The following is a 14,512-nucleotide window of genomic DNA, read 5'->3' on the forward strand; positions in this document are numbered from 1 at the left end:
AACAATTTACTTTACATAAGCCAGACTTTTACATTTTTTTCCAACTTAATTAATTTACCTAGGCCAAACTGTTAGAAGAAGCCAAGTGGGTGGATTGATGTGTTTTGAGGATTGAGTTGTTGATAGTTTTGGGGTTAGTGAAGAGAAAGCTAATTTGAATTTGAAAAATGTGTTTGATTATCTAACCTGAACATGAACCATTTGAGTTATTAGGATTGTATTCGTAATGATCCAAACTCAAATTAATTTAAATCTGAAATAATATAAATTTGCAACAATCAAAACTCAAAATGATCAAATAAAAAAAAATTACCACCACTGTTTGCAAGTACAGTGTTATAGATGGAAGATTGGTTGGAGAGGGGTTCGTAGGGAGCTTAATATCCACAATTTCAAAAGCTTATAATTTTTTTCTTATTTTGTTTTAAATATTTATAATTTTATCTTTATTTTTTAAAAAAATTTATAATTTTATTTTTAATATTAAACTTTTTATTTTTAACCTCTCAAACTTGAAATCGTAACTTCGTAAATGTTAGAGAGGATGAGCTAGAAAGGGTGGCCAATGAGAAAGGAGGCGTGCTCAAACTCCAATCTATTTTTTTTCTTGTCTTTTCAATTGTTTTGAGCTTTTCTTTATTGATAATTTTCTTTATTTTATTTTTTTAAAAAATTGATTTTTTTTAGTGTTTTTCATCTTTTCAATTTAATTTTTATCTATATCTATTTTATTTTATGGACTTGTTCTAAATTTGGGTCTCTTAGCCCAAATGGCTCAATGTCTATGTTGAATTCATATTTCATGTAGCATAGTTGTAGGCCTAACAAGGTAAGCTTTAAATAAAAATGAGCTTAAATCAAAAATGAGAAAAATAAATATAAGATTTGAATTTAGCACCTACTTAGATCTAAAGATCAAATTTACTATTCATCTTTACATCGATATAATTTTCTGACTTTATTTTTTTTACTTTGGTTAAAAATTTATCCAAAATTAACAATAAAAAAATTTCATGCAGAAATAAAAATTATTTTACAAAATATTTTAACTTTGATTTTTTTAAACCAAATTAAAGAATATAATGTTAAATTGAACCTTTTCAAAAATGGATGGTAAAGATAGAGCTTAATTTAGAAAATTGAGATTCAGTTAGGCCAAGTTAATTATTGATGTTAACCTAAGCAAATTAAAAGCTTGATAAATTATTAGCTCTTAGTAAGCAATATATATATATATATATGTATATGTATATGTATATATGGTATCAGAGTCACCCAGAGTAGAGGTATTTTTAATTAGTTGAAAGCATTTTATAATATAGATTTTGTTTTCCAAGTTTTAGTTTTAATTACATTATCAATATTTTATCATTTTCTGCTGAGTATTAAGAATGATAGTTTGGTAAGGCATGGGTTAGGCATGATAAGACCATTCCCTTTCCTTTAGGTACAAGAGATATTGTTAGGTAATTCAATAGAAACCCTTTTTGTAAAATAATTAAGTTTATAATTATAAGATATTTTTTTAAAAGACCTCTTTTTTTAGCTCAATATCCAACCAAGCCCAATCGATCAATGAAGAAAATGTTCAATATAAAAATATTATTCAAGAAATAGATAACTGAAAAATTTCAAGAGCTTCCCAAAATTAAATCTATAAGTAATCAACATTCCATAATTTACATCTATATTCTTTCTATGGATATTTTGTCAAAAATAAAGAAAAAGGAATACCCATCCTAAATTAATATAAAAATACCTAACTCTTGGATACAAAGACAATAAAAAAACTCAAACACCAAAAAAACAATTATATTCATTTTGGATTACTACAAATAGAGGCTAAACTGCTCACAAAAGAAAGATTAGATACATTTGTCTTTATAGCCCTCAGAGACTAAAAGCATCTTCATTTCAATGACTCCTTGTCAGGATCAGTAGAAACAAGTCTATGTAAAAGATCAATACACTTCAATTATTTTTCCAATTTTATGGTGTCATTGAAATATAGGATTATCTTAAACTCTTTGACACTCCAAATCCAAACATATAATTATAAAATGATGCTAGGGTCTGAACCATTGATCTTGGTCTACATATTATATTATAAAGCCATGTACTCAATAATCAATACTAAGGTTTTAATCCACAGCCTAAGAGGAGAAACTCTCCTAATTTAAACAGACATGGTCAAGTTTCATACGACCATACCTAGGACCATACACTGGCATGAAATTTAACTTCCAAACAGATGGAGATTTGAAGAAGTTACGGCTCCTATTCCCATCTAAAATACAGAAATAAACCATGTAGCACATATAAGGATGGGTCTGTAAAGCTAGTGTTTAACAAACTACCAAGAATGCCTCCAAGACAATCTTTTGATCTAGGACAGGCCACTGTTTCTATTAGAAGTCTAAATATCCTAGGAGACGATTTATCCATAACAACCCATAGAACAAACTTTAGGACAGCTAAAGCCTTCGTTCCTTTAGTACCATCTACTATTACGACAAATTTATAAAGGATAAACAATTCCTCGAATATACCCCAATCAATATATAACAGGCAAATACCTAATCCAACTAACTTACCTAACATGTTTCCAACATATTCATCAATAATAAATAACCTAAACATAACCAAAGTTGGTGAAGAAAATTATGAAATTTTGCATTAGAAAGAGAGTCTAAAATCAATAAAGAATGGTGTAGAAAGCATTTCTACTCTAAGAAAAAGAATTAAAGAAGAAAAAATTATTTAGAAACCTATAAGAATGAAAAGGATCAAATTCTACAAGCATATTACGATTTCATGGAGAACCATAAGATTTTCATAAAATTCTTTACATGGTTTGAAGAATATTACTTAAGATCAATAAACACTACGAAATATATAGTCAAATGGCAAACAACTAGAGGAGACATTGAATCTCAACATCCTTTTTTGACAAAAGTTCAATATTCTCACAAAAATATAAAAATAAGAACAACTCCTTTAAGAATAAGATCCTCAAATTTAAGAGAATAAATTTACTCAACAGACATAAAAATGATAGTTGAGCAAAACAACTATACAAATCTAAATATTTATACCATCACAAAACAACTGAAAAATATAAAAACACTAATTGAAAACCAACTGAAGTTCACTCAAACATAGACAATAAATACAGAAGTCATTAAGGCCAAAGAACCAATTTTCAAACCTTTTGAAATTATAAACAAATTCACCAATCGCATAAAAATCAATTTTTAAGAGAAATTCAAAATAGAATTGATGCCTTAGAAAGCTAAACTTTAGGAATGATAACTTTTGATACTTCTTTACAAAAAAGCCATTCAATGAACATGATAAACCAATAAACAGATTCAAAAGACACTAATGACTAATAGATTAACAAAATGGTTTGGAATAAACCAAAAAAGCTTTACTATCCTAAAATCAGAACACCTGATCTAAACATAGAAGAAATACCTACTTTCCAAATAAGTATACTACCAATACAATTTATGAATGGAATGTTGATGGAATGTCTGAATACAATATCTTCAGTACACTTCAACAAATGACAATGGTATTAAACATATACAAAATCAAATAGGCTCAATTATAGATCATTCAATAGCAAACTTTTTAATTGTCGATTGCACTAGACAACTTAAAGGATGGTGGGATAATTATCTTATCACAAAACAATAGCAAGAAATATTAAAAGGTATAAAAAAAGATGATGAAGGAAATAACATCCTAACTGAAGAAGGAAGGGAATTCCAAGATGTTGTTGAAACCCTTATCTTCTCAATCTCAAAATACTTTCTTGGTTACCCTTCACACCTTAAAGATAGAAACTTAGAATTATTGTCAAATTTAAAATGTAAAAATTAATAGATTTTAAATGATACAAAAACATATTTATGATCAAACCAATGCAAAGATCCAATAATCAACAACCTTTCTGGAAAGAAAAATTTCTAGCGGGACTTCCTACATTATTAGGAGGAAAAGTTAGAAACCAAATAAAAAACTTTTATAAAAGAATAATTTCTTATGAAAATCTTACATATGGTGAACTCATAAGCCTCACTCAAAAAGAGAGATTAAAAACTTGCTAAGTTTTAAAACTTCAAAAATAATTAAAAAAAAAAGAAAGACATCTCAACAGGAAAAATTAGGATCATTCTATCAACAATTTGACATCAAACATGAACCTTTTTCTTCAAAACTTGTCTTGCAAAACTAAAACAAAAGAAACATAAGAAAAGTACTCCAAATTACTACAACAAACCACAATATAGGAGGTATAGAAAAGAGAAACAAAAGCAAAATGAAGAAAGTAAAATAGACAAACAATAAAATGTTTTAGATGCAAAAAAGTTGGCCACATTTCAAAATTCTACAAAATTAGAAGAAAAATCAACAAACTTTACCTAGATGAAGAAATTGAACAAAAAATTAATGAAATTCTACTAGAATCAACAACATCAGACTATGAGACGTTAGAAAACATAGAATCTTTAAGTGAGTTCTAAATAGATGAAACACAAACTACATCTCAATCTTCAACAGATAATGAAAAACAAGTTAATGTCTTAACCAAAGACCAAGAACTCATGATTGAAATCATTGATCAAATTCCAAACTCGACACTAAAAAGAGAATATCTTGAAAAATAAAAAACTACAATGAAAGAAAAAATAGAAAAACCCACAATTACAAATCAAGAAAACACGTATAACACAAAAGATATTATATTTGACGGATATGAATCCTCTAAACTTAGATAGATAACAAATGTTGAGTTACAATTAGGAATTAAGGAAATAAAAGTGGAAATTTCCAAACTCAAGAGCAAACAAAGAGAAATAAAAAACGAAATAGAATTCTTACAAAATTCAAGAGTTCTAATAGAAAATTCTTCCTCAGATACAAAGGCAAAATCAGAAGAGTTATAAGAATATATGACGATTTTTACAGAAGTATCAATGCAAAGATACTTAATTAAAATACATCTTTTAATCAAAAAAGAATTTCAACCAGAAACAATAGTACTATTTGATACTAGCGCATATCAAAATTGCATCAGAGAAGGAATGATTCCAACAAAATATTATGACAAAACATCTCAAGGCTTTAAAACTGCCAATGGTAGTAAATTTAAGATTAGGTATAAAATTCCTAATATAGAAATTTGCAACAATGGAATTAAATTTAAAACTCTTTTTCTAATTGTAAAAAATGTAATACAAGATGTCATATTAGGCACACCATTCATATCCTTACTTAAACCATATAAGGCTACAAATCAAGCAATTACTACTAAAATATTAAAAACTAAAATAATTTTTCTTTTCATAGAAAAACCAAAATAAGAAATCTCAATTTACTAACATCTTTATCAATGCACACAAGTCAACTCAATTCTCTAACAAATTACATACTTAAAAGAAGAAATCTCTTTTAAAAGGATAACTGAGCAATTAAGTGATAAATTTATTCAACAAAAAATAGAACAAATCTAAAAAGAAATTGAAAAAACAATTTATTTTGATATCTTTTTTGGGATAGAAAAAAAAATGAAGTAGACTTGCCTTATGAAAAGGATTTTGATGAAAAACAAATTCCTACCAAAGCAAGACCAATCTAAATAAATAAAGAAATGAAAGAATTTTGTAGAAAGGAAATATAGGATCTTCTAGAAGAAAAAACTCATATGAAAAAGCAATTCACGCTAGAGCTGTTTTACTTTCTATATATTAAATTATATATTAAAGAACTCCCTTATTACATTTAGTAGACCCTACTACCTCAAAAATAATAGAAACAAATGCTTCAAATATAAGATATGAGGGTATTCTTAAACAAGTCAAAATCCAGAAGAAACAAGTAATCCAATTCACCTCGAAACATTAGATGCTTACTCAGTAAAATTATAATACTATTAAAATTTTTTTTTATCAAACGTTTTATATATTTCAAAATTTCAAAATTTTTTACTCAATCAAAAATTCCTTTTACGAATTGATTGTAAATTTGTAAAAAAAAATTTAGAAAAAAAGTCCAAAATATTACATTAAAACAAATTTTTGCCATATGGCAAATAATTTTAAGTATATTTAACTTTGGCATTGAATATATCAAATAAAAATCAAATTTCTTGCTCGATTTTTTTATCAGAGAACTTTTACAGGGGAAACCATGTTACCAAAATTGAGAGATTAGAAGAAAAAAGAGAAAGAAAAAGGAGAGTTCCCTTCCCAAAATCTTTTCTAAAGACCAATCAAATTATGGTGCGAAATTTGTACTAAAAAAATGAACGAAAGGAAGAAAACTCCTTAAAAATACCCTTAATTTATTAAGATGTCCAAAATCCAAATAAGCTTCACTTGCCAATCAGAAAATGAATTGAGTCTCTTTCTCAATTTCCAAAAGTAGCTCTAATACTCACTTCCCAAATCAAAGAAGACACTGCTTTTAAACAAATTGTTATTACATTCTTAATAATTTGAAAGTATTTTATATCCAACATTAGGTATAATTAGCTTTGGCTAATTATATATATATATATATACACACACACACTTATGTGGTAACTTTTAATTATATATTTCATCTAATTTGTGGTGTCTCTAATTGATGTGGTAAAAATAATTTGTATAATAATTTCTTTTTCGAAAAGGAGGATGCATTAATTCTAATTTTTTTATAAATATCATTTTAATAAGTTTCAACAAATATACTTATTTTTTCTTTGATTAAAATTTGAATTAGCCCCTCTAGTTTTATTAAAAAGTCAATTTAGTATAATTTATAAGAATATTATCATTTTGTCTTTAACTTGAATAATGTGGCATTTTGGTGAATTTTCTACTCAAATCATAATATTTAATAATTTTTATATTTTTAAAAAAAGTTTTAATATTTTAATAAATTTATTCTATATTAATAAATATAATAAAAAAATTCAAATTATAATTTTATGTCATCAACAAAATTACCTGACAATCAAATTTAATGGGAGAATTTGAACATTCTTATCCATTATTTTTAAAAGAATTTATAAATTAATTAACCATAAAATATTAAGGCTTGGAGCCTTTATCTTTGCTCGATTTGGATGGAAATTGATAAGGGAAACGTTATCAATTTCATTTCTCTATAAAAAAACCAAGCGTTTTCTTCTCTCCTCTGGGTTTTTACCCAGGCTAGGCAACCGAGTTGAAGCCGCCGAGAAAAAAGACCAAAGGGCAGCAGGGAAATGAGTGGGTATCCAGTTCCCAGAGCCGAGTCGACTCACCATCGACTCTACGAGTTGGCTAAAACCGCCCTGATCAAGATCTTTGTCCACCCATATGCCACTGTCACTCTCTCACTCCCTTGCTTCCTCTTTTCAAATGGGTATTTTTTATATTCATATTTGAACTTCATTTTTAATATCTGAAGGTCTGTGACTTGTACTGCGGTGGAGGAGCCGATGCGGAGAAATGGGATGGAGCTCAAATCAGCCATTATATTGGAATTGGTATGGAATTTTCACCAATACGTTGATATAATTGCTTACTTGTTCTTTTTGGGCGTAAGTTTCGTGTATGTGCTCTATTCTGAAAACCCACAAGAGCCATTTAACCATAACATATTTTGGATTATTACTCTCAACTTATTTACCTTATACATTGGTCACTGGAATTCAATAATTTCATAAACGGGTTTAATTGGTTGCCTCGTCTTACGTAACTAACTACAAATATGCTAACTTAGGCTTGGTTGGGTTGATGCTTGCTATTTGCCTTTTGCTTCTTACTTTATGAAGAATTGGTATAAAGCAAAAGCAAATGGTAAAAAATAATACTATCATAATTGATTTAAGATAGATAAATAATTATAATTTAACATCACATATAGTATAATTAGTCTATATAGAAGTAACTCATACATTTTTTTCATCTAAAAAGAATTACTTATTTTGTGTATAATCCTTTGAAAATTAATTTAATTTTGTATTGGAATGCCTTTTTTTAACTTCTGGAAGCAAAAAGTAAATAGCAAAAGTGTCAAAGAACGGAATTGGAAGCTAAAAGCAAGTAGCAAAAGCGTCAATGAATGGAGTCATAGTAATTAAATATTAACGTTCTTATTTATATTTCAGTGGACACATGGCTATCAATTAAATTCAATTGTGAAAGTTTTAAATTCCATTCTTTAATATATAGGGTAATAGTTCTAAGCATTTTATGTAGGAAATTGAATTCATAACTTAAGAGTTGTAAAGTCTATATTGCTTACCATCAAGTTAAACTCATGTGTGTTATTTGTTTATATTTAGGTGTGCATATCTACGTATTTTGATGGTTGATGGAAATCTTAAATTGGCGGGAATTGCGTATTTTGAGGAATAGATTCATGTGATAAGTTTTTTCTTTTCCTGAAGTGAATTTCTAATATCCACACTACTTTGTAAACCATTAAATCCTAAACTTCTTGCATAGCTAATTAACTCAAGACTTAAGTCACGACAGGTTGATTGTGAGTTATATGATTATATTATGTACTTATATGTGTTTATTTGTAGTGATTGATGGTAAATGTTAAAAATGGGTGTCAATTGCAGATGGTTTGTCATCTGGGATAAATGAAGTGAGGGAAGCATGGGAGAGTCAGCGGAAAAGTTTCACTTCTGAATTCTTTGAGGCTGATCCTTGCATTGTGAGCTTTTGCTACACTCTATACGGTGAACATGCACATGTGTCTCTGTGTGTGTATGAATATGTGGATGCAGAGCTATGATTTTTCGTTTTAGAAACTATATGAGATTTCTTTGATTTTGTTGTAGGTTCTGATTGAAAATGTTCTTGTTAGGGTTGCAGTTATTCTTACTTTTTTCTTGCCTTAAGTCTGTTTCAGCAATACTATAGTGCAAATTTTGCTGCATATTCCAAATTCACCTGACAATGTATTCTTCTTCATCCTAATAGCTAGCAATTATATGCATTTTGTGGGTATTGATGGGATGATGTTTCTGTGGCATTTGGAGAAGTAAAACTTGTTTATAATGGAAGACTTGATCAAGTAATTGCTTTTGTGCCAAAAGCTGAAAACTTGTTTGTTGTATGTTTTTGATCTTTGAATGATGTTATCGGTGCCCTGTAAGGTATTAGTGTTTACATTTTGCTTCTGGATGACATAAAATTGCTCACTAAGTTATTTATTTGTCAAAAAAAAAGAGAGAGCTGCGCAGCCTTATCTAATGTTGTAATATTCTGGTAAAAATTTCAGTTTGGGCTTTTATTTTTTAATGTTGAATCTACTCAATTTCTTTTCTCTCTTCTCCCATTGACTGCATACTTCTTTGACTCTTTTGACAGGATAACTTGGAGACCCAGTTGCAGGAGAAGGCCATTCAGGCAGATCTTGTCTGTTGCTTGCAGCATTTGCAGGTAATTTCTATTGAGTTTAAGGTCTCAATATTGAGTTTTGATTTGGTATTGAGAACAAATATGATGAATCTGAAAGGCATTTCTGTACTTCTACTTGTAGTTCGGATTTGAAACTGAAGAGAAAGCAAGGAGACTTCTAAATAATGTGTCATCTTTGTTAAAACCAGGGGGTTATTTTTTCGGTATTACTCCTGACTCATCTACCATATGGTATGAAATAATGATTGTAAACTACTGATGTTTTTTAGATTGATTTTCTTTTTCTTTTAGTTACTGTTGTACCTGTTTTTGTGATTTGATATTTGCATAAACTTTTTTTTTGTGTTTAGTTTCTCTTTTGAAAATTCTTCTGGTTACTGTCAAGTTGATTAATCTATATATCCATATCAATGAACTTACTTATGTTTAAATGCAGACTAGAAATTTTATTGTATAGGCGAGACAATCCCAATTTTCAATAATTCATGGTTGTTGAAACAATTAATTTTGGGAGAAATGAACAAGATGCATCACATATGGTCCTTAATATTTCAGCATGCTTCCTCTCTATCCTCACCTGCAAGTGGGGTTGTCTGGATGCATGTACAATGGTGCATTTCTAAGTTCATTGTTGGTATCTATATCCGTTTACTGACTTGATATAATAGCAAGATTGTGAATGTTGATAAGAACCTATACTGGTGTCTAATGTGCTGCTGTGGTTTAGATTGCTTCTTAAATTTCTAGCATTTCAGTAGTTATGGAACATTTGATTTCACCAGAACTAAGCTTCACACTTTAGCTGTGTTCATGGGGAAGTTCTAGTTCCTTTTTTGGCTGTTTATCCTAGGGGTTGGCAGTTGTGCTAAATCATAGATCCTTGAGGCTTTTTCTTGTGGCCAAGGTGGGCCGATATGCTATTTTGCAATGGTTCTGTCTTCTTGTATGAAATTGTTTAATTTCTATCAGTTATACTCTTAGATCTAAAAGTTTCTTTTCATGTGTAGTATTGCTTAATATGTCTTACTGTCCTATCATTGGGGCATGAGCTCCTTTTGTCACCTTGTGATTCTTGCAGTATGTGCTACTTTAGTTCTTGCCTTAAAAGGAGGTTCCATATAGAGCAAAGCATAACAAATATGTTATATGGATGTATAGGGCAAAGTACCAGAAGAATGTTGAAGCATACCACAACAAGAATAGCAGCATGAAGCCCAACATTGTTCCCAATTGCATTCGGTCAGAGAGTTACATGATCACCTTTGAAATTGAGGAAGAGAAGTATGTATAAATTTGAGATACTTCTAAGTTTGGTTTTTCTTTATCATATTTGGATTATTTCGTTGAAATATTTTGCGTCATTCTATTCAATCCAGGTTTCCATTGTTTGGAAAGAAATACCAGTTGAAATTTGCTAGTGATGCCTCAGCTGAGATCCATAGCTTGGTTCATTTTCCAAGTTTAATCAGGTAGATTGTACTAAATTGGTTGTGCTCTTAAACTTAACAATTAGAGGTGGCAATTGGAAGGGATTGGGTGGGTTTGGGTCGATCTGTTCTCAGGTTTAGGTTCACTTTGGTTTGGACCATCTTGGGTGTGGGCCATTTCAGGTTTAGATCATTTTGAATTCGACTCGTATTAGGTTTGGATCGTTTTGAGTTCGGAGCGTCTCATGTGGGAACCATTTCAGGTTAGGATTGTTTCGAGTTCGCGTGGTTTTGGGCAGGATTTTGGCCATTTTGGGATTCATATGAGTTATAGATATTTTTTGTATAGTCGAATGCAATAAATAATTTTGTTCTTTTTTGTTATAGATGTCAAGTCAATATCATTGATTAATTTAACAATTTATGATAAAATGTGAAAAAAAAATGAAATTTAGAAAAACTGATAAATTTTTGTATAAATATAAATGATACTATAGTTTTATCCACTTTATACACTTACTATTAGTACTTTTGTTTGTTTTTTATTTTTGTCATTTTAATCACTATAACTTATTAATAGTGTTTCAACTTTTCAAAAATTTCTCCTATTTAATTATTTTTTTCGTTTGGACAAAAATTATAAACACTAACATTAGATACAGTCATATAGAGAAATGTTCAAATAGGGTGAATACTGGACATTATTAAAAAGTGTACCAATTACTGCTCATAAATAGCACTGACTTAATTAAAAATATATCATTTAACATTGATACTTAGTGATTATAAGAAATCCAAAATATTCTAAATATTGTTTTAATTTTAACATTTGACCATTTTCCCACTTTGGCATTAATGAAAAATAAAGATGTCTTGGCTTGATGAATAACATAATAAATTTAATCGGTCAATTAGTTTGCATAACATTAATTAAATTTTAAAATTTAAATATTTAACATTAAAATAGTTGAAAATACATTATTTATATAATTTTATAATAATTAATAATAATATAATCTTTTTGAAATTTAATATTTTTTATTTAAGAAAAATAGTTTATCATTTATTATTTACTCATTTTAGAAAATATCATTTAATTACAACTTGAGTCTTTCAGTTTACAAATTCGGGTTTTATGGGTTTTGGATCAAATTGGTCTCGGATTTTGGGTTACTTCCATTGGATGGTGTCTGCTTCATTGCCTTTGGCTTGGATTCTTTCGGGTTTTTTAGTTAATTTGGATTGAATTGAGTTGGTTCAGGTGAGTTTTTGGGTTTGGTCAAATCTTGTCACCTGTATTAACCATACTAATTCTTGGTTTGACTATTGTTGCCCTTTGATATCTTGCATTGGAAGGTTAGCTTGGATTTCCTTTTTCATTGACTACCCATGATATTTGCATATTTAGCCTTTGGATTGCAGGTAACCCTGATGGTATATGTTGTTAAAATGAGATAAGTAAGAATTACAATCTGACACCAGATCACCAATTGGCATCACCTTTTTTTTTTTTGAAAAGTCACCAATTGGCATCATTAATCAACTATTACCATCTTTTGTTTCATTTTATAAATATGTTATTTGTAATGCAATCTAACAATGAATGCCTCTGCTGTGCAACTTTAGATTGGCCAGAGAAGCTGGTCTTGAATATGTGGAGATTCAAAACTTAACTGATTTCTATGATGATAACAGGTATGTGAAATCTGTATTTTGACTTTTATTATCACCAAATTATTCCACTAGGAGTTCAATTTAAATGCTTCATTGGGGCTCCAGCATTTTTTAATCATGATCATGTTTTTAATTATTTGGACTGATTCTTTCATACTCTTTTATCCAATTGTTACACAGACCACAGTTTGCAGGCATGATGATGAATGCTGGTCCAAACCTTGTGGATCCAAGAGGGAGACTTCTTCCTCGGTCTTATGATGTGTTAGGTGATTGCTTTGTCACCTCCTCGCCTGTTTCTTCAGCATTTCATACATAGGTTCTCATTCTTTTGTTGCTGGTTACCTTTTGCAGGTCTCTATACAACATTTATATTTCAAAAACCTGACCCTGATGTTGTCCCCCCTCTTGCAACCCCGTTATTGCAGGACAGTAGTTACAACCACGATGAGGCAAGTATTTCTGATATCTAGCAGAACAAGATGCATCTGTTTTATTTTTCCGGAAGTATAGTATTCTCATTCAATATGATATCCCTCATCAAACATAGTTGGATCGGATAAGTGCTCAAGATCTTCATGGATGAATATTTGGTTCTTACTTTGTTCATGCTTTTATGTGCAGCGGCACTGAACTTCATCTTATAAGATTCATGGATTGTTGGTTGCATATTTACTCTATTTGCTTCCAATGTTGCAGAGCGAGTGGCAGGGGGCGGTATGGAGAGAAGAAGAGAAGAATGGACAAGCAGAGCAGCCACCTCATGGACTAGGCAAGATAAGTGAACAGAAGGGGATTTTGGGTCCTGGCCCAGCAGAGTTGCGTTTCTCTGAAGCTCTTTGACTTGGAAGTGGCAGGAATTAGGAAACTGAACCAGCAATTGAAGTTGTATGAAACTAATTTATGTGTGTGCAGTCCCACCCACACCTGTGAATACTGATGCCAGGGGAATTGAAAGGTAATGGAGGGGTTTCTATGTAAAATTCAATAGCATTCTGCAGCCACTTTGAGCATATTTTGCCCAGAGTTTTAACTCTCAAATCTAGCTTATGTAATTACATATCGTTATAAAATCCTTAGGCATGACCACAGTGAAAGGATTTAGAGATTGGATTTTAATTGTAGTGAAGCTCTTTTAAATTATTTGGTCCTTTATTGGTATGCAAGGTTTCCTTTCTTGTTAATTTATTTCATCCCTTTTTTATGGTTACGAAATTATTTGAAAAATGCAAAATAAAAATAAAAATACTAAAAAAATGTTAATTTTGCATCAGTGAACATTGATTAATTTAATTAATTATTAGAATAACTTTTAATTTTGGCTTTATTAATAAGAAACACAAGATCAATCAAATATAGGTTTTCGTCGAGTTTAAAATGATTTGTTCTTTGCATGGTTGTGAAGAATGCCGTGTGTTGAAGTTCTGATGGGTGTAGTGATTAAGTGAATTTTCTGATTCTACGTGACCAGCCAATGAATAAATTTATTACTTGAGTATAAAAAGAAAAAAAATCGTTGTATTGGAAATATTTTCAGCCAACCAGCATTTGTTGCGGAATTCGAAATTGAGTTGGCCATAAAAATGTTGACGGGCTGCCATGATTGTGCCCACTTCGTCAATCTGCATAAGAAGCAGCCTTGTCATGGCAAGGGAGATGGTTGACAAAGCGGAGACACTTGGGAGGGAAGTCAACCCAAAAGAAGCATATGACTAGCGTTTCCTCAACGTTTTAGATCATGTATATGACCAACATCAGCAAGCCGGACATTCCTTTTTTTTTTTTAAATTGCAAAGGTTTAGAAGGATGTAAATAGTAAGTATGGTTGAACTCTTGGGAGTTGGATTCTTACAATGAGATTCTTGTCAAACTATCTTCGGTGGTACTTGTTGAAGGCCAAGCGGATAGACTTATCTGGAGGTATGATCCCAAAAGTAACATTTCAGGTAAAACCTTGTGCTCTATTCTTGATTTGGATCTAAACGATCAAGTTGTATG

The 14,512-nt window shown here is 30.0% G+C and overlaps 1 protein-coding gene across 2 annotated transcripts; it reads left to right on the plus strand.

Annotated features, from left to right (window-relative positions):
• Positions 1-7,068: 7,068 nt before the first annotated feature.
• On the plus strand, positions 7,069-13,675 carry LOC110425363 (S-adenosyl-L-methionine-dependent methyltransferases superfamily protein). Of its 2 annotated transcripts, none has more exons than XM_021440263.1 (11): positions 7,069-7,360; positions 7,444-7,522; positions 8,609-8,703; positions 9,363-9,434; positions 9,535-9,644; positions 10,572-10,694; positions 10,790-10,882; positions 12,467-12,535; positions 12,695-12,783; positions 12,869-12,966; positions 13,139-13,271. In XM_021440263.1, the coding sequence occupies exons 1-11, from the start codon at positions 7,259-7,261 to the stop codon at positions 13,145-13,147; spliced, it is 939 nt and encodes a 312-aa protein (XP_021295938.1). In that variant the 5' UTR covers positions 7,069-7,258; the 3' UTR covers positions 13,148-13,271. The 2 variants fall into 2 exon arrangements, with proteins under 2 accessions (XP_021295938.1, XP_021295937.1); XM_021440262.2 differs by having other exon boundaries at positions 7,073-7,360; positions 13,214-13,675.
• The last annotated feature ends 837 nt before the right edge of the window (positions 13,676-14,512 follow it).

The sequence above is a fragment of the Theobroma umbraticum genome, unplaced genomic scaffold (assembly GCF_002168275.2).
Source record: "Theobroma umbraticum cultivar Fairchild unplaced genomic scaffold, ASM216827v3 scaffold_81.0, whole genome shotgun sequence".
Classification (NCBI taxonomy): Eukaryota; Viridiplantae; Streptophyta; class Magnoliopsida; order Malvales; family Malvaceae; genus Theobroma; species Theobroma umbraticum.

Bases quoted from the DNA above. Each gene is read 5' to 3' on its own strand.
- LOC110425363 (XM_021440262.2), top strand. From the start codon at position 7,259: ATGAGTGGGTATCCAGTTCCCAGAGCCGAGTCGACTCACCATCGACTC. The intron at 8,704-9,362 runs GTGAGCTTTTGC...CTCTTTTGACAG, and splicing joins TTGAGGCTGATCCTTGCATT to GATAACTTGGAGACCCAGTT. The intron at 10,883-12,466 runs GTAGATTGTACT...GTGCAACTTTAG, and splicing joins CATTTTCCAAGTTTAATCAG to ATTGGCCAGAGAAGCTGGTC.